This window comes from Stegodyphus dumicola, chromosome 3 (genome assembly GCF_044657685.1).
Source record: "Stegodyphus dumicola isolate Sdum_Otavi_A_Nest chromosome 3, ASM4465768v1".
In the NCBI taxonomy this organism is placed as follows: Eukaryota; Metazoa; Arthropoda; class Arachnida; order Araneae; family Eresidae; genus Stegodyphus; species Stegodyphus dumicola.
In genome coordinates, this window is record NC_140770.1 from 212548793 (window position 1) to 212575124 (window position 26332).

At 32.6% G+C, this 26332-nt stretch overlaps 2 protein-coding genes across 8 annotated transcripts in view; one reads left to right on the top strand and one right to left on the bottom strand.

Moving 5' to 3' along the window:
* Positions 1-19436, bottom strand: part of LOC118193612 (uncharacterized) — a 70384-nt gene extending 50948 nt beyond the window's left edge. The window contains exon 1 of the mRNA XM_035364719.2: positions 18534-19436. Within this exon, the coding sequence (XP_035220610.1) occupies positions 18534-18625 (92 nt within the window). The 5' untranslated portion in view covers positions 18626-19436. The remainder of the gene's footprint in view (positions 1-18533) is intronic.
* A 121-nt stretch (positions 19437-19557) lies between these two features.
* The window catches only part of LOC118193613 (GPN-loop GTPase 1), a 29900-nt gene continuing 23125 nt past the window's right edge, over positions 19558-26332 (top strand). The window contains exons 1-4 of one of the 7 annotated variants that reach the window (XM_035364723.2): positions 19659-19913; positions 20368-20448; positions 20542-20648; positions 20765-20873. In XM_035364723.2, coding sequence (XP_035220614.2) covers positions 20819-20873 — 55 coding nt within the window. In that variant the 5' untranslated portion in view covers positions 19659-19913; positions 20368-20448; positions 20542-20648; positions 20765-20818. Of the gene's footprint in view, positions 19914-20364; positions 20649-20764; positions 20874-26332 lie in introns of those variants that run through there. The other 6 variants (XM_035364725.2, XM_035364721.2, XM_035364724.2 and 3 more) reach the window with 6 other exon arrangements.

The window sequence follows — 26332 nt, forward strand, 5'->3', positions numbered from 1 at the left end:
ACAAAATTTAGCATCATGACACAAATTAAAAAAATTTAAAAAATACTCAATTCACTAATTTTATACTTCTAAAAAATCCTTTATATATTTTATTTCATTGCACATTGGAAGTCCAGCAATACAGGGTGTATCCATACAGCAGTGACAAACTTTCAAGAGAGATAGAGTACACCTAGACAATGGGAAGTCATACAGCAATGCAAGGTCAGAAATGCTTTCCTGGCACGGTAGTGAAGACACAAAATGCAAAAAGTAAGTGCTTTTTACAGGCACCAAATATGTATTCTTTGAATGACCATGAAGCTCATCTAAACCAAATTATGCAAGGCAAGCTGAAAACAAACAATAAAAGTCAATGAATCTTCTTAATTTTTAGTACCAACAATAGGTACTTTTCAGTCAACAAAGAACCACATTGCAATAAATGTAAGTATTAGCAAGAAATCTAATTATAGATAGTAAAGGCAACTGTAATAATATAAACAGTTTCACAAAAGAATTATTTTACTCAACCCGAAGTAAGTAACTAAAAAAGACAAATAGAAATTCATAAATAAGGACATAAGAAACAATTCCATACAACAGTTATACACTGATTTATTCTTTGTTGCAGATGACAGAATTTTACCATTGTAAGTAAGTGACATTAGAAATAAATAAGGTGTACAGCTATCAGCTATCTACAACCACCTGCTCTGTTAACCTTTCTTTTCACAATAAGATCTTTAACACAGCTAAATACAATTTCATTTTATGGTTTTTGTTATAAAGTCTTTCCCTATGGATGATATCTATGTTTTGCAAGAATCTGTCATTTTTTATCATTTTAGGGATTCCAAAATAACACATTCCATATTCGTGCTTTTTTATATACAGTAAACCTTTGCTAAGTGTGAATTTGTGGAACATGATTTCACATATAAGCATTATGGTTTTATTTAATTTGTCCAATGCTAGGGGTTTCATACATACATGGTTCAACATTCATTCATCAACAATGAATGCTTGTGAGCATCAGCTCTGGCTAAACATTTTTTGCAATTTTAAAAGATTTCCATCAGCTGAATGAAGTCAAATAAATCCTATAAACTGCAAAAGCAATTGATGGAAAAGGATTTTCAAATACAAAGAAGTCAAAAAATTAATCAAGAAATGACAAAGAATTGGATGATCTCACAAAAGTAGCTCACGGCGAAAACAATGATAATTAAGAAGAAAATAAAGTGCCTTTAAATTACAAAAAGTTGAAAAAAAATTTTAAAAACAGCACAGGAATTGTCTGATTGTGCATTGGAGATTGATTCAAATGAAGAAAGAAGATGCAATGAAAAATTGTGTGTTTTCCACCAGAAAAATTTTAGAGTTGCGTCGATCATTATTCCAAGCAAAAATCACCAGGATTTTTTTTACATAGTATCACATGTTTATTAAGCAGTAATAAAAATATTTTGAATTAACAGTTGTTTCATTTTTTCCTCTTTAAATACAACAACTGGTTTAAGCTATAGCACATTTTTTCCGTAGATATTTAACTTTACAAAGTGCAGTTTTGCAGTATGTACAAGGTTTTAATGATGTAACTCCACATTTGTCAAGGGTTTACTGTATATAAGAAAGCACTTAAAATGGCACCAAAAAAATCAACTTAAAATGACAAAGGAAAAATTATTTGATCCATGTCAATTTTTTCTGTTTATTCAGAACATCACTGTACAGTTACTTGTAAGGTGAAATACACAGGTGCTCAGATTTGTGTGGTGAACAAACATGACTGATTCACAAAAGTAAGCATCAAAATTTAGCTTTGTGATGATCAACTGAAATTAATTGTATACAATATTGATGTAGGGAAAAAAAAAATGTTTAACATGTTGATATCAAATTGCAGATTACTTTATTTCGTGTGATACATAATTAAAGGCTTAAATTTCCAGTTTTTATTTAATAGCAAAATTATTCTGATGGATAAACAAAAGGAGTTAAATTTTAATTCACTGTAGTTTTCTTGCTCTTTTTTTGTTTAACTGAATATGGTAAAAATATGATGGCTAGCTATGCAGTGCTGTGCAATTTATCATAATCCTAAATTGTTTCCACAAACTTTTTTTTTTTCCTTTCCTGTCTCAGCAGCTTTCATTTTTAATAAATCAATGTTGAAATTACATCAAAAGTAACTCATTTCTGTTGCTATTGTTATCAATAGCAATAACTGAAGTTTTAATGCATTTATGTATGTTTTTTTACTTAACTTCCTAAATCTTAATTTGCCTTACATTAAAATATTTACAAGTAAAAAAATAGAAAGCTTACGAACATGTGGAAGTTCTTCACTTAAAGGAATTGCAGACTTAATGAATAATTTTAATAAGAAAGGATGGTTTTTGAAATTAGTGAACAATGTTTACAATGCAAAGTTTTATTTGTTGCTTTTTCTTTGCTTAAATGATAGCTTGGTATTTTTCTGTTATCAGGACAGGATTCAGAAATAAATGTATGAATGTATGTATGCACGAATGCATACATTCATATTTCAGTGTCTTGCCCTGATAGCAGAAAAGTACCTATTTCTTTTCTGTACTTCAAAGTATTTTTTACTTAATTTTACATTTTAGTATGTTTGAAAAATAGGTACAAAATAATTTGTTTATTTATTTTGCTAAAATATTTGTTATTTATCTTTGCAATTGATTCACAACTTATTAACAAATGATTATTTATAATTTCATGGCACATTATAAAAATTCATAATAAACTACACAACTAATATCATATTTGTTATACTGCAATCAAAGCAACTTGCTAAGTTTTTTTTTTTTTTCACATTCTTTTTTGCCCGTTTAATAAATACTGATATATCTGTGTGGTAATATACTTTCTTCCACATATATCAGTAAGTGCCTTTTTATTAAAAGGGTACTACTTAGCCCAAACAATACACCTCGGTTCAAAATTTAATTATTTGGTGGCAACCCTAATGATATTCAAGGCTTCATGAAAAGAATGATTATTTTATTAAATCCAGAATACACACAAAATGTAAAGACAGATATAAAAATGCAAAGTAGATTTTACCGGATTAATTTCAGACTATACAGGACACGTAAAACTGCTGATCATATTTAAATTCCTGAAAACATTTTCATACATCACGTAAGTTTTTTCATGCAATCACTGACACATGAATTTGACGATGTAAGAATCTAGATGGCTGCTGCAAGTGCTAGATTGTTATTTATTTTCTGTATCAGGATCAATAATGTTGTATTTGTGGTTAACTTGAAGGTATTCATATCTAGCAACTGGCAATTCATCTACATAAGCAACAGAAAATCTAGGAGAGAAAATTCTCGGACTGATGTTTTTTTTCTTCTCATTCACTTGAATTGTCATTATATAATTAAACATGATGCAATAGAAACATGATATTCTATTTGGTAATTACCCCTTGTTAATACAAAAGTATCCATTAGTATATCATCATTGACAAAAGCCATAGCCTCAGTGATAAGGTTGTGAATACCTCTGAGTATTTTGGGTTTAGCCCTAAAATTTTAAAGTTGTCCAATATTTCATCAATAAATAATATTTGCTTGATTATAATTCCAAAATGACCCTCTTCAGAATTACATTAATTCAATTTCTTTCAATATACATCAAACCAAAACTGGATACTTCTGGAGCTGGCAGAAATGTTTGTGTTGCGGCAAATTGCAAAGCCATCCTTCGATATGGAATTTTACATCCATAATTATTGAAGTGCTATATTAGTAAAGAATAGTGACAAAGAGGAAATTTCTTGAAAATTTTCCATAAGAAACAGTCAAATAGGGTTAAATTTGGAGGTTGTGGTGGCCACCACATTATAACACCATTAACACACATTCATTTAAGTGATATCCACCTTAGAAAGAAATTTTACTCTTGAAAATGGTCAACACTTTTGTGGCAAGTTCTGATTGAAATAATCATAGAAGTGATCATGATAACAGTCTGGACTGGACAACTCTTCTACTGTAAAAAGTTGTCATTACCATTTTCATACAAATGTGGCATCAACCAGCTTTTCAATATAGCAAAGTAAATGACTTCAGTACCACGCATGTATCTGGCATATGAGCAACGAACACAAACATTTGTGAAGTACATAGAAAAAAGTTCATGGTTTACCTCTAATTCAGTGCAATAAAATTTAGCACCATAGTTTATTTGTATATATGTTTCATCCCTTATTATGACGCTACTATTAAATCAATATACCATGTTTCTACTTTGTAAGAAATTGCTCTGAACTCTTAGATAGTTAGAAATTAAGCTCTTAATGAGGTTGTTAAAGACCTCTTTTGTGCATACTTAAATTCTGGCAGGGAAAGATGTGGAGGCTTATTTAATTTACTTAATAGTTACTTTATGTTTAAGTAGCTTTCCTATCGCTCTTGCTTTCAACTCGCACTTTCTTGACAGAATGCAAATTGACTGGCGCATGTGTATTCAAATGAGGTAGAAAGAAGTTAGTATTTAAGGGAAGGTTTTAAAAAGTGTTCCGCATGAACACTATGTTGATATCTTTGATCCTCTAGCAATAAGATTTCTGCAACACTGAGTTATTCTTGCCATTAGGCTTGTTTATGCTGACTTAGCTTGCATGATAGTTAAACTGAGAAGCCATTAGGCTATACTTGTAACAAACAATTTTTAAGTTATTCACTACCTTTTGATTTAAAACAAAAGTTTTGTCTTTTGTAAGCACTATTTGCATGACAGTTAAACTGTAAAGTCGTTCTATACTTAATTAATTTTCAAATTATTCATTACCTTTAAGCAAGTGTCATCTTTTGTAAGCATGAGTTGGTGCCATCTGTGAAACATCATTTGAGTTAATAATGGGCTCCTTACACACTCTCCTGATTTTTTAGTATTTTAAAGGACTTTGTGATAATTCACAAAACAGTCTTCAATGTTGAGCACATTTTATGTTAGCTAAGCATACACGACATTACATATTGTTAAACATTTAATATGCTTATTATTTTAATGTGCCTTTAATGGAAAAATATATTATAGCCAGAAAGTAGAATGCTGAAAAGGTTATATCTCATTGTCTAGAGTCATATTCATTTATCACATCAACAGTGACGCATTACAGTCAAAAGTCGTTAATTCGGACACCCATAATCCGAATGATCTATAATCCGGACCTCAAAGCTAAAATCTTTCTGCGCATGCGGCGCGTTAATGCATGCGCATAGGCGTTTACGCGTGCGCGCAAGACCTTTACGACTCGCATATGCGTCTGCGCAAGCGTAGAATACGTTTTCGCGTGCGCGTTTAATAATGGACAGTATAAGCTAAAATTATCTAATTATGTATTTCAGTTAATGTTGATGATTGCGTTGTTCCTTAATCTTCAAATTGGATGCGGCTTATTATTTTTTGCAGACTGTAAGAGCAATTTTATAAAAGTAAGCTTGAACTTTCGATTATGTCAAATAGAATTTCCGATGCTGGAGCTCCCAAAGGATCTACAAAATGAAAGTATGCTTCGATGTCCATCAAACAAAAAGTGGAATTGCTACAAAAAATGGATAAAGGCATATCCTTTGTTTATCTAACCGTTCCGAAATCTGTTTATCAATTTCACGCTGCTCTGCGTGGGGGGGGGGAGGCGTCGCGGTGCGCAATGAACTGGAAGTTGATCTGTCAGCACTATCGTTATCTTCAGGGCAGATGTTTTTATTTTATTCGGCTTATAATTCCTTACTAAATGTTGTATTTCATCTCGATCTACTCCATCTTTGATATGATTTAAATCAAATTCCTCGTCATTATAAATATCACAAATACAAATCAATAGTTTTCTGGTTGCAATTTTCTAATTTCGACTATGCGTAATGTATGCTTTACGCATGCGCGCGTTGAAAGAAATGTTTAATAAAGTAAACAAATAAATATTAAGCTTCTTTTTTTGTAAATTTTGATCCTCTTTAGATCATAATTGCTCATTATTTTATAAATTACGGTTTGATATTTTTAATTTTATAATTTCTGCATGCCATCTTACCAGATTTAAACTGATGATCTATAATCCGGAATCGCCGAAGTCCCGACGAGTCTGGATTAAAGACTTCTGACTGTATTAGCAGCAATTACTGAACTGTAGTCACCAAAAAATCTTTTTTTCGAAAAGATCCAGTACCTTCTGATTATCTTCCTCCCAACTGAAAAGCTATGAAAAAGCATTGATGAGGCAATGCATGATAATGCAAAAAATATTTATGTGGCAACCTATGTATGCATGTAGCATCCTCCCAGATGACTTTTCACTTTTTTTGTTTGCATTTTTGTCAATGCGAGTGCAGATTATGATCCCTCGTATGGGCATTTCAATGTTTCAGTATAACAGTGAACAACATACTGTAGTTTTTATCGTCATTAGGGAAAGCTTGGACTTAGCTTTCTGCATGTGGTATATGGCAAAATGCGACTCATTTAAAAGTATCACATGCTATTTTTCCTTTCTCCTTTTAGAACTTTGGTGCTGAATTTGTGCAAATCTCTAATTTTTCTTTAGTGAAAACTGATTGCTGTGTACATGAAAAGAACAGCACAAGAAACCACAAACTGTGCATACCTTGTTTGGGAAAAGAAGAATGCGAAAGAAAAAAAAAGGCATCACTGGATGCATTAGTGAATAGATATAAAGACACTTAAACACACATTTATCTCCAAAGTTGCGGTTTTGGGTGGGGTCCCAGATAATCATAAAATGCTGAAGTTTCTATGAGTAGTTATGAAAGTAATATTTCTTTTTTTAGTTTATAATTATTATTCTAATGTATAACATTATGAAAGTGGTATTTTTGAAACCTGTGGGAGTGGAAAGAGTGTTCTACACTTTAAAAAGTATAGAAACCAACACCTTTTTCAAATTAATCTTTGTATCAAAAAGGTGCAAATAAAACCACTGAAATTAATTAATCATTCAAATTAATCTTTGTATCAAACTCAAATTTTTGCATCATTTAGGTGTAAAACTCCTGCACATTATACAGTCAAAAGTCTTTAATCCAGACGTCCATAATCTGGACCTTAAAGCTACAAACTTTCTGCGCATGCGCATAATACATTTACGCACGCGCGTTTAATGTATAATGGACGGTATAAGCTAAGCCAAAATTATCTAATTATCCATTTCAGTTAATGTTGCAGATTGCGTTGTTCCTTAATCTTCTAATTGGATCTGGCTTATTATTTTTTGCAGACTATTAGAGCAATTTTATAAAAAGTAAGCTTGAACTTTTGATTATGTCAAAAAGAATTTCCGTTTCTGGAGCTACCAAAGGATCTACAAAGCGAAAGCATGTTTCAAACAAAAAGTGGAAATGCTGCAAAAAATGGATAAAGACATATCCTTTGATTTTCTAATTATTCCGAAATACGTTTATCAATTTCACGCTGCTCTGCGGGGGGGGGGGACGACGAGGCGCGCAATGAACTGAAAGTTGATCTATCGGCACTATCCTTATCTTCAGGGCAGATGTTTTTATTTTATTCGGCTTATAATTCCTCACTAAATGTAGTATTTCACCTTGATGTACTCTGATAAGATATAATCAAATTCCTCGTCATTATAAATATCAGGAATACACATCAAATAGTTTTCTGGTTGCAATTTTCTAATTTCGACTATGCGTAATGTATGCTTTACGCATGCGCGCGTTGAAAGAAATGTTTAATAAAGTAAACAAATAAATATTAAGCTTTTTTTTTTTTTTTGTTTTTTGTTTTTTGTAAATTTTGATACTCTTCAGATAATAAATGTTCTTTATTTCATAAATTACGGTTTCATATTTTTAATTTTATAATTTCTGCATGCCATCTTACCAGATTTAAACTGATGATCTATAATCCGGAATCACCAAAGTCCCAACGAGTCCGGATTAACAACTTTTGACTGTATATGCTTAATGCTCCATACATAGGGCAGAGGTATTTTTTCATAATAAAGTATGTGAAAGGTCCTGATTCTTAATTTCAGTTTGGCACTAAATAAACACCTCGATGCTTAAGAAACACAATCATTAATTAGCTTAAATCAATATTATCAATAATATGTTGGCTCAATAGCTGTCATTTTGCTTCACACACATCTTAAACTGAAACTATCAAAGTTCATCATTGATTTTACTGCTACTACTGAATTCTTATATCCCTGATGCCAATCCGACAATCAATTATTTATAATTTTTTTCTTTTATTACCGCCTGCCTATCAAGTTGTTATCAAGTTGTGGCAGTCTGAGAAATGACACAATGCTGCAGGGATATCTAAAACATTTTTTTTAAATATTAGTAACTGATTATAAAACAGAATCCTTTTATGCTGACATTACGCTTGACCACAACTACATACTTCAGCTAACTGCATTGTGAAATTATAAATTGATGAGAGAAATTTAATAAAAATTTCTTTCCATGTGCATAAAGGATATTTTGCATATTTGTACACAGGCCAAAAATTTATATTTAGTGCTGCTTGAATTAAAAATAACTTAGAGTTGACATTAGGGTACCCCTTGTATTATCGTGAAGTTGTTGTTTCATTTATCGCCAAGTTGTTGTTTCGTTTATTGGCAAGTTGTTGTTTAATTTATGGTAACCTGAGTAGTTGAATGTTATGGACATTGTATTATAACGTAATCATTTGCATTATTATGGGAAATATTGAATCGTGATATGTTTTGTAAGGGCTTTTGTGGTGTGTGTGGTTAGGAAGTACATTGCTTGTTTTATTGTTCAGAAGATAGAATGGCAGAATGTAGTAAGATTAATATGAAGTTTCTGTAAGATTTGGAATGAAAGGGGAAAAGTGCGTTAATTGACTGGTGTGTAACTAAAGGTTTACTTAGTAGCCATTTTCCAGACAGTACGGAATACGTAGGATATTTTTAACTCTTATTTTTGTAAATTTATGTGGCGACGCCGATATGCGGATTCTAGTTCAGATAATTCTAGGAAGTTTTTGGATGCTGTTAAGGAATTTTGTAGAAGTAAGTGGATATCTGCCACAGAGGTAAGTGGATATTTCCTTTGTGTAATGCTTAAATGCATAATGTTAATGCATAATCCTTTTTCATGTTATTTTATTGTTTTGTTTAAAATGTTTTTTGAGATTATGTATTTTTTGTTTGCCTCTACTGTAGAATTGAGTGCTCCTTTGACTTTTTAAGTGAAAATATATCGATGTGTACAGGGAGAAACTCAAGGGAGTGCGCAAAGTTTAGTTTGTGCAATTCTCTGATGTTTTTTTAAGTGAAAATAGGTTGATGTGTACATGGATAAAGGGATGCCATTTTTGTGCAATTCTGGGATGTTTTTTTAAGAAAAAATAGGTCGATGTGTACATGGATACCGAGTTTGTGTGTTTTATTTTTTCTTGCTATTTTGGCTTTTTTGTAGCCAAAATAACAACTTAAAAACTTGCACAAATTCGGTATCCATGTACCGCCAAAAATCGCCAAGGGGTACCCTAAAATATACTTTTATGATAACTTATTTGTTATTTAAATAAGTTTTAAGTATATGTGACAATTTATTAATCAGAGACTCGCATAAGCTTATGCATACGCAAGAAATATATATATGTAAAATATAAAAAATACGATGGCTTTGCTCTAAGCGAACACGCAACCTCTAATTAACTGTCCACAATTTAGGATCTCCCCCCTAGACCAGTAATTTCGAGAACATTCTAGCCTATTACGTAACAGCTACTATAAATAACGGATGAGCGCCATTTTGTGGACAGAAGCTTCCCTCTCCCTGTGCTGTTACAACCTATGCTGCTGCTCCCATCATCCTTTCCTCTATGATGCAATAAATTTAATCTTATTTAGTAACGAATATTGATCTGCTTCTGAAATTGAAATAAAGATATGGAATAGTAAAAAATGAAATCCTGTGTCTTCTTTGGATACCGCCTTAATACTCTGCTACAGAAATGCCTGGACTTTGATGCTAAACCTCGTCATTCATGTGCCACGACTACCGTATCATCACATATATAATTATGAAATATAACATAATTAATATTATTCAGGTTTAACTTCTACAGTGCATAATAGAAACAAGACAAAATTTAACAAAACAACATATATTTAGTCGCCAATCTCATGACACATTGCTAATACTGTATAGCGGAGGCTAGCTATGTGTATTAAACTATGCTAAAACAAGACACTATTCAAATCCATACAACGCTTTTAAATGCAGAAAATATCACTACCAGTAATGATGAAATAAATGAAGAGGTTATTGAGAATGAAAAAATTCTGATTTACAGTCTAATGCAAATTCTTCACTCAGCAATTATAGAATATGAATAATGTAACTCAATAAGAAAATATTAGAAGTAATTTAAACAATTTGAATTGAAAGAAATGCTTAATAAAGCAAGAAATAAATAATGAGCTTATTTTGATTTCCTTAAGATCATACATGCTTCACTGTTTCATAAACAATTATTTCATATTTTAATTTTGTAATGTCTACATTCATCTTACTTGATTTAAACTGATGAAACAAAAACAGAATCACTGAAGTTCCGGCAAGTCTAGATCTCAGACTTTGTAGTATACATAATACACTCACGTTTGTGAAAATTGCAACACCATGAAGGAATCGTCATAATTGAATGCAATTTAATACACAGTTGAGTGGTAGTGGTACAAATAAATGATTAAATGTTCAAAGCAAACAAACAAGAACAAGAGATCAGAATCAGTATTTTGTGTGGCCACCACGCGCCGCAATAAGTGCTGCTACACGACGTGGCATGGAGTCAAACAAAGTTTGAATGTCTGACTGAGGAAGAGCATTCCATATCGTTTGTATGCGTACCCAAAGTTCGTCTGCAGACGCAACAGGACGAGGATCAAGAGCAAGACGCCAACCAATGACATCCCACACATGTTCAATTGGCGACATATCCGGGGAACACGCAGGCCAAGGAAGAAGCTGTACCTGCTGTGCTGCAAAGAAGGATTTAACAATCCGAGCAGTATGAGGGCGGGCACTGTCCTGTTGAAATACAGAGCCTGGCAAGCTTTGAAGGAAGGGAACAGCTTTGGGCTGTAGAACTTCACGGATATACCGGTTGCTGTTCAGATTGCCCACAATTCGTAGCAATTGAGATCGTCTATGATATGCTATGGCGCCCCAGACCATAACTCCGGGTGTTCGTCCACTGTGGCGTTCGATAATGCACTCCGGAAGGTGGCGTTCACCGGCATAGCGTCTGACACGAATGCGGCCATCATGGTACCACAAATTAAAGCGGGATTCGTCAGAAAACACGACATGCTGCCAATCAGCACGCCAGTCTCTATGCTGATTGGCCCATTGTAGCCGCAGGCGGCGATGGTCGTGCGTTAGGGGGATCCTGTATAAAGGAGTCCGTGCGCGCAGTCCACACTGCAGCAGACGTCTACAAATTGATGAAGCACACAATGAAACACCTGTAGCTATTGACCACAGTGCTGCCAATTGTCTAGAGGAAGCTGTATGGTCCGTCCGCGCCATGCGGACCAGGTGTCTATCATCGCGAGCTGACGTCACATTTCGGGGTCCACTCCCGGATTTCCGACACTCGCCCGTCCACTGCTTCCAAACGCGCATCACTGTGCTGCTGTTACGCTGCACACGAGAGGCTACTGCACGATACGACAATCCAGCTTCACGAAGGCCGATGATTCTCCCTCGTTCAAACTCTGTAAGTTGTTCAAATCTCGCTCTCTTTCGTCGACGAGGCATAAGTACAGATTGAGTTAACGTTTACCACTAGCAGATAACCACCGATAACCATACACGCCTCGCTACAGCCGTCTATTTATTCGGATCCATCAGCCGTTCAGAGGGCGCTGCTCAGCATACGCATGCGCTACGGATTTGCAATTCTAATCATTTGCATATCATGCGCTACTTTGCATTTCCTGAAAATTTCAGCTCACTCGCGTAAGTCCTTCATGGTGTTGCAATTTTCACAAACGTGAGTGTATATAGCAGATCTTGTTTATTTAGTAATACTTTAATGTAAAATTTCTGTAATGATGTATTATGCCATTCTTGTCAAAGAAAATCAAAATTATATTAGTGGCCCTTATATATGGTGCTAATACAACAGTAGTCCTTGCTTTTGAACCTATGTACAATAATGTTACTTTAGCACTGAAAATAAATTTTATAAAATTTTCTTCACAAGCCACAGATGTAATTATTTAAAACTTTCTAACCAATTATTTGAAAAATTCATCAGTGAAAATATTTATGCCTTACATATAATAATATCCAGCAGCAGGAGAAAAGAGTAGTACTTTGGGATATGTTCCTATTCCATTCCAGATCCTTGGACGCATATAAAATCAACTTTTTCAATAAAGGGAAACTAATTAATCTGTTCTTATAATAAGCATCGGTAAAAGTATATTTTAGGGTACCCCTTGGCGAAACTTGGCAATTTTTGGCTGCACATGGATACCGAATTTGTGCAAATCTTTGATTTGTTATTTTGGCTCACGTAGTGGCGATTTTTGCACCAAAAATCGGCACTACACAAAGCCAAAATAACAAGACAAAGAATTGCACAAACTCAATATCCATGTACACATCGACCTATTTTCACTTTAAAAAAAAAATCCCAGAATTGCACAAAAATGGCATTGCGCACTCCCTTTATCCATGTACACATTGATCTATTTTCACTTAAAAAATCTGAGAATAGCACAAACTAGATTTTGTGCACTCCTTTGAGTTATCCATGTACACATCGATATATTTTCACTTAAAAAGCCAAAGGAGCACCTAACTCTACAGTAGAGGCAAATAAAAAATACATAATCTCAATAAACTTGATTTTAAACCAAACAATAAAGTAACATAAAAAAGGAAAAACCTGTTATGCATTTAAGCATTACAAGCAAATATCCACTTACCTCTGCGGCACACAAAATTCCTTAACAGCATCCGAAAACTTCCTAAAATTATCTGAGCTAGAATCCGTATATTGGCGTCGCCACATAAATTCACAAAAATAAGAGTAAAAAATATCTTACGTATTCCAGTTTGTCTGGAAAATGACTACTAAGTCAACCTTCATTTACACACCAGTCAATTAACGCATTTTTCCCCTTTCGTTCCAAATCGTACAGAAACTTCAAATTAATTTTACTGCATTCTGCCATTCTATCTTCTAAGCAATAAAACAAGCAATGTACTTTTTAACCACACACACCACAAAAGCCCTTACAAAACATATCATGATTCAAAATTTCCTGTAATAATGCAAATGAGTGCGTCATAATATGGTGTCCATAACATTCAACTACTCAGGTTACCAAAAATGAAACAACAACTTGCCGATATACAAAACAACAACTTGGCGCTAAATGAAACAACAACTTCGGAATAATACAAAGTGTAGCCTAAAATCAACCCTAACCCCAAAACCTCTGGGTGAATGAATATAACACTGTTTAATATTAAAATACAAATGCAGTGCGCAGAATATATGCTGTATATAAGTGAAGCACTATATACATTATTTTATACGATACTATACATTTTTTTTTCTGTTATCAAAAAAAAAAAAAAAAAAAAAAAAAAAAAATAAATAAATAAAATATTTGGCTGTACTCTTATATGCGCCGTAATATCACCAAATGTGGCAATATGTGTTCTGAGCTGATTTTGGCATGATTGCGTGTCATATGGCACCCCTGCTGATGTTGAAAAATCGGTACCTTTCCGTTTTGCCGCCGCAAACGATAAAGTCGCCAATAATGGTACAACAGATGCCAAACAGAATATCTTCGCTGGTAACCTTTTACACCTTATTTTCAAAACAAGCCGCAGCCATTTCTTATCAGATTGATTGTTTCTTTCAATACTGGCATACAATTATACAGAATATTTACGAAGAAAATTAAATTTTATGCCCTAAGACCATTCGCGATAATTAAGTCAATTATGATGCAATCACACCACTCACCCGCAGGCTAACATTAGATATAGAATATATTTGATATAGAAAAGGCAAAATCAAGAGTTAAATTCATCAATTCTAATGAGAATGCACTAGCAAAGTAAAGCACTACGGTTTTTACATAATTTCTCAGTAAGCTATTTGTACGAATTGAAATAATTCTTGCATTTAAACTTGTATTCAAAATTAAGATTTAACTTCAAATTAATGTAGATAATTACTGAGAGAATTATATTTTTGTAGTGTAGTTTACGTGAGATTACTTGGGGTCACTCGGTACGAATTGGCGAATCAGGATGTTGAACCATGATAGCATAGTAAATTCTTAAATTAATGTCTTTTTACAAATTTATTGTCTTTATTTATCGCTTTTTACAAAATTATAAACCATATTAAAATGTTTATGCCTTCAAAATAAAAAATTCTTAGAACTAGCATATCTTAACATGTTTTATGTGTATACCGTATGTTGTCGCAAGTCCGCTTGGCCAAATTTGCGCCGGTGAAACGAAAAAGTACCGAAAAATCTTTTGCTGGAGTGATTTAATTGTTCGTTGGTCATGTTGTGCATGTTTTGAAATGGCCTATGTTCCAATGATAGACGTGGTGGCAAGATTTCAGTCGCATATTTTAGACCGTGTGGAATGTAAATTTAGTATTAAAAATTACAATGTTGGAGTTGTTAACGAGCGTTTTGTTCACGGGTGTGTTTATGAAACTGAAGAGTACTTTTGGAATTTCTGTGTGACTTTTAAAATGGAGTCCGAAATGCAGAGCTGCTATGAGAACTCGGACAAAGAAGGGCGTTTCTGATAGTTTTTGTGTGGATTTGCAGTGAAATGGTTGCTGGTAAAGTATGTGGCTGTCAGCGGAGTTTAAGATTTGGTCTGTGGTTTTCGTGTAGTATGTTAACTTTGGAGGAAGTTTTTATCCTTTGTTTCGAAATTTTGAATCTTAGAAACAGATGCGATATAGCAAAATAGTGGCACTTTTGTTCTGTAGTTCTTTTTTACATTGTACATTTTTATATGGTAACATTAATTTATTATTCTTTACATAAATGCAACTTACAATATTTATATAAATATGCTAACATACGTTTATTGAATCGAATACAGTCAAAAGTCGTTAATTCGGACACCCATAATCCGGAATGATCTATAATCCGGACCTCAAAGCTCAAAACTTTCTGCGCATGCGCCGCGTTGACGCATGCGCACAGGCGTTTAAGCGTGCGCGTAAGACCTTTACGACTGCGCATTTGCGTGTGCACAAGTGCAGAATACGTTTTCACTGCGCGTTTAATCTATAACGGATGGTACAAGCTAAAATTATCTAATTGTCTATTTCAGTTAATGTTGATGATTGTGTTGTTCCTTAATCTTCGAATTGGATCCGGCTTATTATTTTTTGCTGACTGTAAGAGCAATTTTATAAAAGTAAACTTGAACTTTCGATTATGTCAAATAGAATTTCCGATGCTGGAGCTCCCAAAGGATCTACGAAAACGAAAGTATGTTTCGATGTCCATCAAACAAAAAGTGGAATTGCTCCAAAAAATGGATAAAGGCATATCCTTTGTTTATCTAACCGTTCGGAAATCTGTTTATCAATTTCAGGCTGCTCTGCGCGGGGGGGAGGGGGAACTTGGCGGCGCGCAATGAACTGGAAGTTGATCTGTCAACACTATCGTTATCTTCAGGGCAGATGTTTTTATTTTATTCGGCTTATAATTCCTTATTAAATGTAGTATTTCATCTCGATGTACTTCGTCTTTGATATGATTTAAATCAAATTCCTCGTCATTATAAATATCACGAATACAAATCAAATAGTTTTCTGGTTGCAATTTTCTAATTTCGGCTATGCATAATGTATCCTTTAAGCATGCGCGCGTTGAAAGAAATGTTTAATAAAGTAAACAAATAAATATTAAGCTTTTTTTTTGTAAATTTTGATACCCTTTAGATCATAATTGCTCATTATTTTATAAATTACGGTTTCATATTTTTAATTTTATAATTTCTGCATGCCATCTTACCAGATTTAAACTGATGATCTATAATCCGGAAAAATCGATAATTCGGAATCACCAAAGTCCCGACGAGTCCGGATTAAAGACTTTTGACTGTATATGCTATTGCTTTTTAATGGATTCCTGCTGCAGTGCAGCAAATGTTAAAAAGCATATTTTCATTTTTAAAAATCATATAAAATCTGTTCGATTATTTATTTGCCATTATGATTATTTCAAAACAACTTAGAATAACCAGTCAGCGAAAAACATAAGTACTGTTTAATAAAAACGATGTTTAAGATCTTTTTATAAATTTATTGGTACAGAGAACCAACTTCTGCCTCTCCTATCATGAATCAGGTAGGTGGTTATGAAATAAATAGAATCATTGAAAACACTTGTTTTTTGCAGTGGCATAGCTGCAGGGGAAAGGCAAGGAGACTTTTGTCTCTGAGTGCAGCAGCTAGAGGAGGCCAAACTGACATCATGAAATTCCACGATGAAAAGTTTTTCATTCTTGGCAAAAAAGAGGTAATGTGAAATCTTCAATGTCCCTGGGCACTGAAAACCCTTGCAACAGTTTATGTTTTTTTTTTAACTGATACCGGCACAGATCATCATTTATATGAAGCAATATTTAAGTATCTCTACAATACTGTAAGCTTGCCACAACCATGTAATTTTTTTTTTTTTTAAATATTAATCTGAAAGCTTTCAGATTTTATATTACATCCCAAAGGGGCATTTATTTAATGTTTTGTGTGTTACTTTTATTTATTAAATATAATGTTCTTTCTACTTAAACCGTACAATTCAATTCAACAGCAATATCAAAAAATATTTAAAAAGAGCATATCTTTAGAATTTCTAATGCACAGTCTTGCACGCTAGAAATGAAAACGTTTTTTTCCCCCATACAGTACTGCCATTGCTCGCTTTGAAATTGTTGAGTTTGTTAATAAAGAATTCATTAAAGTTTTACAAAATATGAAATAAATAATGAAAAAAACTTCAAGTTTGGCTTCCAGATGCCCATATTTCAGTGGAGGACTACATTATTTAAAATCTGATGTCATTAGCTGCTGTTCTTTTTCTCAATGCGAGAAACATACATACATAAATGCAGTTTCTTCATTATTTAATTTCTTTAATGCAGGAGTCTAATATCTGGTGGCAACAATTTGAAAAGTGAAATACCATTTTATAGTGGACGACCCAAAATACCAAAACGAAATTAATGGCCCTTCTGGGCAAATTTACCTTTGGGTTAAAACTTCGTACTTACTTATTATTGAATAAACTTTAGTAAAGCTGCCAAATTTTTAGAAGTTACCAAACTCTGGCATCCATGCACATAACAATTCTTTAGATAACCATACCTATTATACATTGCAATCTGAAAGGTCACTGAATCACTTTTGGTACTACTCTTATATGCGCCCTCAGATCGGCAAATGTGTTTTGTGCTGGTTTTTGGCGCGATTGCGTGTTCTGTGATGGTTTTGGGGACGATGTTGTTTGTATGATAACCCTTTTGATGTTAAAACTTACTCTTTCACGGAGTAGTTTTATTTGCTCATTGGTTCCTGTCGTGCGTATTTTTTAAATGGAATGTTGTAATAAGACATGACGGGAAAATTTCAGTCGCGTATTTTAGATTGTGTGCAAAGTAAATTTAGTATTAAAAGGTATGATGTTGGAGTTGTTAACAAGTTTTTGTTCACGGGTGTGTTTATGCGAATTGTATTTTTGAAATTTCTGTGGGAGTCAGGACTTCTGAAGCGGAGTTATGCGTGTTGGAAATGCGGAGTTGATATGAGAAGTCGTAGGAAGAAGGGCGTTTCTGATAGAATTGTACGAGTTTACAGGCAAATGGTTGCTGGAAAAGTATGTGGCTGTCAGCGGAGTTTAAGATTTCCAAATTAAAAATTTAGGTGTGAACTCAAATGCAACAAGCATCACAAAAGGAAAAAACTATAATTTTAGTAATTAACTTTAAAAATAAAAAATAGCATATATATATATATATATATAAATAAATAATAATAAAAAAAAGACATCTTTACTGTGAAAACATTTCAGCATCTACGAATGAGATATGAGGAAAAGAATCAATGCTTTGATATTTTTGCAGAACATTTTACAGAATGCTCCTCTAAATACATAACTTCATGAATAACCCATTTTCACTGCTAAATATTTAGTTTATTATCTATACTTTTCAATTCTATCACATGACACTAAAAAATAAGACTATTTAATACAGTATATTAATCAGAATAGAATAAATTAGTAGCATGGGGAAAAAAAAAAAAATGTAAGTAGTTTTCAAAGGTTTCAAAATGGCAAATAAATAATTTTATTATTTATAATATTAATGTCAAAAAGGATGATTAAAAGAACTTATTCGTCAACCTGTATTCAGCCATATATTTCAAAACAATGAGAAAAATTTTTACTTCAATTTCAGTGACGTACTTACGGAAAAGCAAAAAATATTCCAGTTGAAAACAATAATACAATCCATGCAAATGATGCTGGTATTATTCTCGTTACAGGATTGCACTTTCCCATCTTAGGTTTTACAGAAAATTTCGGTAGAGACTGAACTAATCTCCATTTTTCTTTAACACAAATACTTTCATGGAGTCATAAATTAAATACGGCTGAATTTAAATGTTCTACAAAACTTTCCTTTAGTGGTATTTTCAGGGGCTGTAAATGAAGCCAAGAATTTTTGCAAATATCACATGCAGCGAACGAGCAGTTTAGAAAGAACATCACGAAAATATAAAAAAATTCATGCACACTGTATGTTATAATTTTGGAGATTCTTAAACTAAGGTAATATTTTTCCGCTATCATGCAATATGATTGTTTCGTTAACGTGTTTAACAGTCAGTGCATTACTCATATTTATTAGTTTTCACTGGCCATTTAAAAAAAAAAAAAAAAAAAGGCGACTGGATTGAGCAGAAATACTCAGACATTAAGAGAACACTTAAGGGGAAAAAACAGCAACAACAACAAAAAAAAAAAAAAAAAAAAAAAGGAGACAAGCTTAGACAACTTTTGACATTTGACAGTTTTCACAACAGTCATTACAGCGACAGTTAAACTAATTACTTTTTTTTCGGAACATTTTATGAAACGCTTTAGTTTCTATTTTGAAAATTACATTTTTTACGAATACATCTGACATTTATGGGAGATGGGAAATATAAAATTCTTATTTAAATTTTATCCATAAATATTTAATTTTGAAAAATGAAATAGTATTTCCCGAAATTGTCTGCATATCATCATATTTCTGGGAAACTGATTCATAAGCATATATAATAGTAACTCAAAACTTCAAATGAATTTCCTTTCACTTCTGTAAAGACAGAGTCTAGATATAAGCCTTTTCTTTTAATGGTCATCTTCTGAATGCATAAATGCTCAACTTCTGGATGGGTCAACTTCTGAAATATATAATTCTGACGAAGAAGTTTGCAGAGCCATCTGTCGGTTATTGCCAGATGGAAAATGAGGAAGTGCAAGGCCAACTTAAACTCGGCCTTGGGAAGTGCCTTGGTGGAGGTCCAGGTTTTATATCGTCATAATAAACACGGCCTGCAGTAATCACTTTAGCGCAAGTGTAGTTTTGTCGGTTTTTATAGAAATTTTTAACTAATAATTTTAATTTGAAGTGTGCTTTCGTAGTACTCAGTTCCTTGACCATTATTTTTGTAACATAAATTCGTTTATAAACGTCTGTATTAGTTAAAAATTTTTCGATTTCAATTAATGGATTAGCTTTAGCAAAGCATGTTTTTCACATTCAGTTTTTCTCCATCCTACATTTAAAATAATTTAAACGGTAAACAAAAAAGTTCGTTAGTTAATAACTTTATGAATTAATTGCTGAGTTTATATTTGATTCTGATTCTTACTTTTTAAAATTTCTGTGCCGGTCTTTATAGATTCGATTATGGATTCGGAAAATTACCATTTTATTTATGTATTGTATAATTTCATTCTGTAAAACTTTAATAAAATTATTTAGCCGATTTAGTTATTGTATTATAATCTTATTTAGTGGAAGCTATTAGTTTTTATAATTTAAAAATGCAATATATATGTATTTTCTGTAATCATAAGTTACACATTTTATTATAAATGTGGTATTTTGTTATTTCTGCATTTAAATAAATTTTGTAAGGCATTAAATAAATGCTTAAGTTATTAAATTTCTTTATGTAATAAGATAATGACTACAGCCACGTTAGTTTTTTTTTTAATAAAAGAATGGTAACTTGATTGGATTCTAGCAGAGCCCATACCCTTGCTGCCCCCACTTATATGGCGCCTATCAATGTGTGCATGGACAAAGTCAAGGGAGTTTGCAATGCCAAGTTTGTGCAATCCAGGACTATTTTTTTAAGTGAAAATAGATAGATGTGTACATGGATACCGAGTTAGCAATTTTTTTACTTATTATTTTCAAGTTGGCAATTTTGAGAAACGTGAGAAGCAGTGGGTGATTCTGCACTTTCCCAGTTTGTCGCCAATGTTGTGGGCTCTCCTAGGATTTTACCTGGTAACTTTTTTAATGGTAAAATTTTTTTCTAAAATTATTATTATTTGAATATTTTTGGACCAATTTGATATGAAGAGTATGTGCTTTTTATATTGTCTGAAATTTCTTTTAATTTCCTTTATGAAATACAGGAAACCAAGCAAAAAATTAATGGTGATTAATTTTTGAGTTGTGAAATTAGAGAAATGGATATATCATTAACAGAAACTTCCGATTTACCAACTGCACTTGGAAACAAAGGTAAGTATCTGCATATTTACTGTTTAATATATCTTAGACTACATTTCTTGGTACTTATATTAGTGCAACTACCTTAGTGCACTTTGTAGATTTTTTAGACAAGAAAAAAGTGAGAATGTACTCTTATGTACGACCTCGCTTGGCAACAAATTTCTTGCCAAATATTTTTAGCAAGAAACTCCATGGTGCCATATTACTATCCAAATTTTTTGTCTACATTTCGAACTTAATGCCTGAAATGTCTCCAAAAACGCGGGTTTCACATCTGCGTTTTTTTAAAACTACAAAAACCATGTTTTGAACACACAATTTAAACTAAAAATCCGAAACAAAAGCAAAAAATTTAGATAGCAAAAAACATAAAGTTTCTAACCAAAAATATTTGACAAGAATCCATCTACACAGCGATATGTTTTAACTAATAAAAAAATCACAATTGCACAATCTATGCAGCGAAGGAATATACTAACTGCGCACACCTAGCTTAAATAAATTAATATTACAACAATAAATTTTGAAGAATACCATGTACACAGTGCTCTGTTTAAACTTTAAAAAAAATACACAATCTAAGCATTGCGCACTAATCAACAAAATAAACTAAAATAACTAAACTAAATTCCAAACAGTTAAAAAAAAACAACAAAAATGACAGAAATTCATAGTAAAAAAACAATGAATATAACATTCTACAAAATAAAAACAGTAAAATAAAATGTGCTTACCATAATACATTCCTGAATAAAAATTTGCCAGTCACACAATGTCTCTGAACAAAAGTGCCACGATTTTGATATATCACATGTCTTTCTGAGATTCAAAATTTCGAAAGTAATGATAAAAACTTTCTCCAAAGTTACCTAATTATATGAAAACCACGATCCAAATCTTAAACTCCGCTGACAGCCACATACTTTTCCAGCAACCATTTGTCTGCAAACTCGCACAATTCTATCAAAAACGCCCTTCTTCTTACGACTTCTCATATCAGTTCTGCATTTCGAACACGCATAACACCGCTTCAGAAGTCCTGACTCCCACAGAAATTACAAAAATGCACTTCGCATAAACACACCCGTGAACAAAAGACTTGTTAACAACTCCAACATAGTACCTTTTAATACTAAATTTACTTTGCACACAATCTAAAATACATGACTGAAATTTTCCCGCCATTTCTTATTACAACATTCCATTTCAAAAATATGCACAACATGAACCAATGAGCAAATAAAACCACTACCGTCAAAGAGTAAGTTTGAACATCAAAAGGGTTATCATACAAACAACATTGTCCCCAAAACCATCACAGAACACACAATCGCGCCAAAAACCAGCACAAAAACATTTGCCAACCTGAGGGCGCATATAAGAGTAGTACCAAAAGTGATTGAGTGACCTTTGAGATTGCAATGTATAATAGGTATGGTTATCTAAAGAATTGTTATGTGCATGGTTGCCAGAGTTTGGTAACTTCTAAAAATTTGGCAGCTTTACTAAGGTTTATTCAATAATACGTAAGTACAAAGTTTTAACCCAAAGGGACAATTTGCCCAGAAGGGCAATTAATTTCATTATGGTATTTTGGGTCGTCCACTATAAAATGGTGTTTCACTTTTCAAATTGTTGCCACCAGATATTAGAACCCTGCATTAAAGAACATTTAAAAAAATTGGTACTATTCGGTTTCAAGGGCCGTAAAAAATTGCCAAACTATTGTTGATGCCAATGCTGGCAAAAATAATTGCGGCAAGAAAGGAAGTACAATAGTAAATAATTATCTAAGATTAATGTTTTAATTTAGATGAAAGGTTAATTTTATATAACACTTTTTATTATTATAATTTATATGAAAAAGGCTAAACATGACTGAATGGAAGCATAAGAGTAAATAACTATTTCAGATCATTATTATAATTTATATAAAAATTGCTAAACATAACTGAATGGATGCCTGCATCACTATTTCGCTACCGACTTATCACTAAAGCATAATTTCATCTCGTTGGTTGTTCAAACATAATTTTCTATGATGAATGATACCTTTTCTTTGAAAATATTCTCGGTAAAGTGCAGAATTGCTCACTTATTTGTTTGCCGCTTTTTACAAGGGTAAAAACAATTGAATTTTTGTCAATTATCTTTTATTTTTGAAGTAAAAATAGGTCGATGTGTACACAGATAAAGTCAAGGGTGTGCGCAGTGCCATTTTTGTGCAATTCTGGGATTTTTTTTTAAGTGAAAATAGGTCGATGTGTACATGGATACCGAGTATGTGGAATTCTTAAAAATGCGTCGAGCAGTGGGTGAATCTGCACTTTACCCAAAATTCTATTGCCGGCTTTTCGTCATGGGCAATTCCCAAATTGTTAAATCCATAGGATATCAAAAAAGGATTTAAAATCGAAAAATGATTTAAAAATTAAACTAGTATTTCAATGGCGTCTTTAGAAATATAGAACTATATATAGTTCTATATTTCTAAAGACTATATTTCTATAGATTGCATAAGTTTATAAACTTATGCAATCTGAAATCAGCATGTACGCTAGATTTGGCGCGCTGTTAAATGGGCGTGTTTGCGCATACATTTCCGCTGCAACTTTTTTGCAACCTCAAAACCAAATAGTACCAAAAAATTAAATAATGAAGAAACTGCATGTATGTATGTATGTTTCTTGCATTGAGAGGGGAAAAAAAAAAAAAAAAAGCACCTAATGACATCAGATTTGAAATAATGTAGTCCTCCACTGAAATACGGGCATCTGGAAGCTAAATTTGAAGTTTTTTTTACATTATTTGTTTCATATTTTGTAAAACTTTAATCAATTTTTTTATTAACAAACTCAAGAATTTCAAAGCGAGCAATAGCAGTGCTGTATGGGAAAAAAATATTTTCATTTCTAGCGTGTGAGACTGTGCATTAGAAATTCTAAAGATGTGCTCTTTTTAAATATTTTTTGATATTGCTGTTGAATTGAATTGTACAGTTTAAGTAGAAAGAACATTATATTTAATAAATAAAAGTAACACACAAAACATTAAATAAATGCCCCTTTGGGATGTAATATAAAATCTGAAAGCTTTCAGATTAACATTTAAAAAAAAAAAATTACATGGTTGTGGCAAGCTTACAGTATCGCAGAGATACTTAAATATTGCTTCATATAAATGATGATCTGTGCCGGCATCAGTTAAAAAAAAAAACATAAACTGTTGCAAGGGTTTTCAGTGCCCAGGGACATTGAAGATTTCACGTTACCTCTTTTTTGCCAAGAATGAAAAACTTTTCATCGTGGAATTTCATGATGTCAGTTTGGCATCCTCTAGCTGCTGCACTCAGAGACAAAAGTCTCCTTGCCTTTCTCCTGCAGCTATGCCACTGCAAAAAACAAGTGTTTTCAATGATTCTATTTATTTCATAACCACCTACCTGATTCGTGATAGGAGAGGCAGAAGTTGGTTCTCTGTACCAATAAATTTATAAAAAGATCTTAAACATCATTTTTATTAAACAGTACTTATGTTTTTCCCTGACTGGTTATTCTAAGTTGTTTTAAAATAATCATAATGGCAAATAAATAATCGAACAGATTTTATATGATTTTTAAAAATGAAAATATGCTTTTAAGCATTTGCTGCACTACAGTATGAATCCATTAAAAAGCAATAACATATACTCGAGGCAATAAACGTATGATAGCATATTGATATAAATATTGTAAGTTGCATTTATGTAAAGAATAATAAATTAATATTACCATATAAAAATGTGCAATGTAAAAAAGAACTACAGAACTAAATACTTTAAAAAAATATTTTTGTATTATATAAAAGTGTTGCAATTAAGGTTAAATTTAAAACAAAACACTTCAGTTTTCAAAGTTTTAACATCCCAAATTGCAGATCGTATTACAGTTTTCCCCAAGCTGTGTTTTGCTAACTGTGAAACTGAAGATTAGCATAACATTTGGTAAATTTGGTATCAAAGACAGAGTAGATCGCGATGAAATACAACATTTAGTAAGGAATTATAAGCCGAATAAAATAAAAACATCTGCTCTGAAGATAAGGATAGTGCTGACAGATCAACTTCCAGTTTATTGCGCGCCTCATCGTTTACCCCCCCGCAGAGCAGCGTGAAATTGATAAACAGATTTCGGAATGGTTTGAGAAGCGAAGGATATGCCTTCATCCATTTTTTGCAGCAATTCCATTTTTTGTTTAATGGACTTCTTAACATACTTTCGCTTTGTAGATCTTTTACATATTAGTAAATATATATCGGAAATTCTATTTGACATAATCAAAAGTTCAAGCTTACTTTTATAAAATTGCTCTAACAGTCTGCAAAAAATAATAAGCCGGATCCAATTCGAAGATTCAGAAACAATGCAATCTGCAACATTAACTGAATTAGATAATTTTAGCTTAGCTTATACCATCTGTTACACATTAAACGCGAAATCGTAAATGTATTATGTGCATGCGCACACGCAAGATTGTAGCTTTGAGGTCCGGATTATAGATCATTCCGCATTATGGGTGTCCGAATTGACGACTTTTGACTGTACTTAAAATATGTGAAAATTTATTTTGCCTGTTAACTAAAAGTACAGTACAGAGGCTGTATGCACATTTTTAGGTGATTTTCCTTGTTTTTACAGAAATATTTTGCCTGAAATTTTTGTGTTTAAATGTTCTCTTTGATAATCCTTATTCTTCACTATCTTTCCACATCATAATTTCAAAAGCAATAGAGCCCTTTGTAGTGTCTGTATATGAGATAACTGTATATGAGATATGTACCTAATAATAAGTTTAATTGATTTTAACATTTTACTCCACTTTTTAATTTGCTGAAAAACCAGCAGCAGACAAATCTCTTCGAAAAACTTTCTTTAGATTTTAGAGTTATTTTATACCATTCCTCTTGAACAGGTTTCCAATGTCCAAGGAGGGTTGTAGGTCGATATTTGGACAATCACTTTTTAAAAGTCCAAAAGCCACAAATCCATGGGTAATAATGTCAGAATATATAGTAATGATATGAGTAAAGGGTAGGGGGCTTGATACCCATTTCTTGTTCCATTCCCCCCCCCAGGAAACTAACATTGGATTTTGACATGTGGCTGCTTGCTTTGTTTTGATGCAGTTCTTACTGACCCATGGCACTGTGGGTAAAATTATATTTGACGGTGCCCCTTTGGCAATTTTTGGCGGTACATGGACACAGAGTTTATACAGTTTTTTCTTTTGTTATTTTAGCTTTGTTTAGTGGCAATTTTCATGACAAAAATCGCTGCCAAACAAAGCCAAAATAACAAGTCAAAGAAATGCACAAACTCGGTATCCATGTACACATTGACCTATTTTCACTTAAAAACATCACAGAATTGCACAAACTCGGCATTGCGCACAAAAAATATATAATCTCAATAAACTGCGTTTTAAATCAA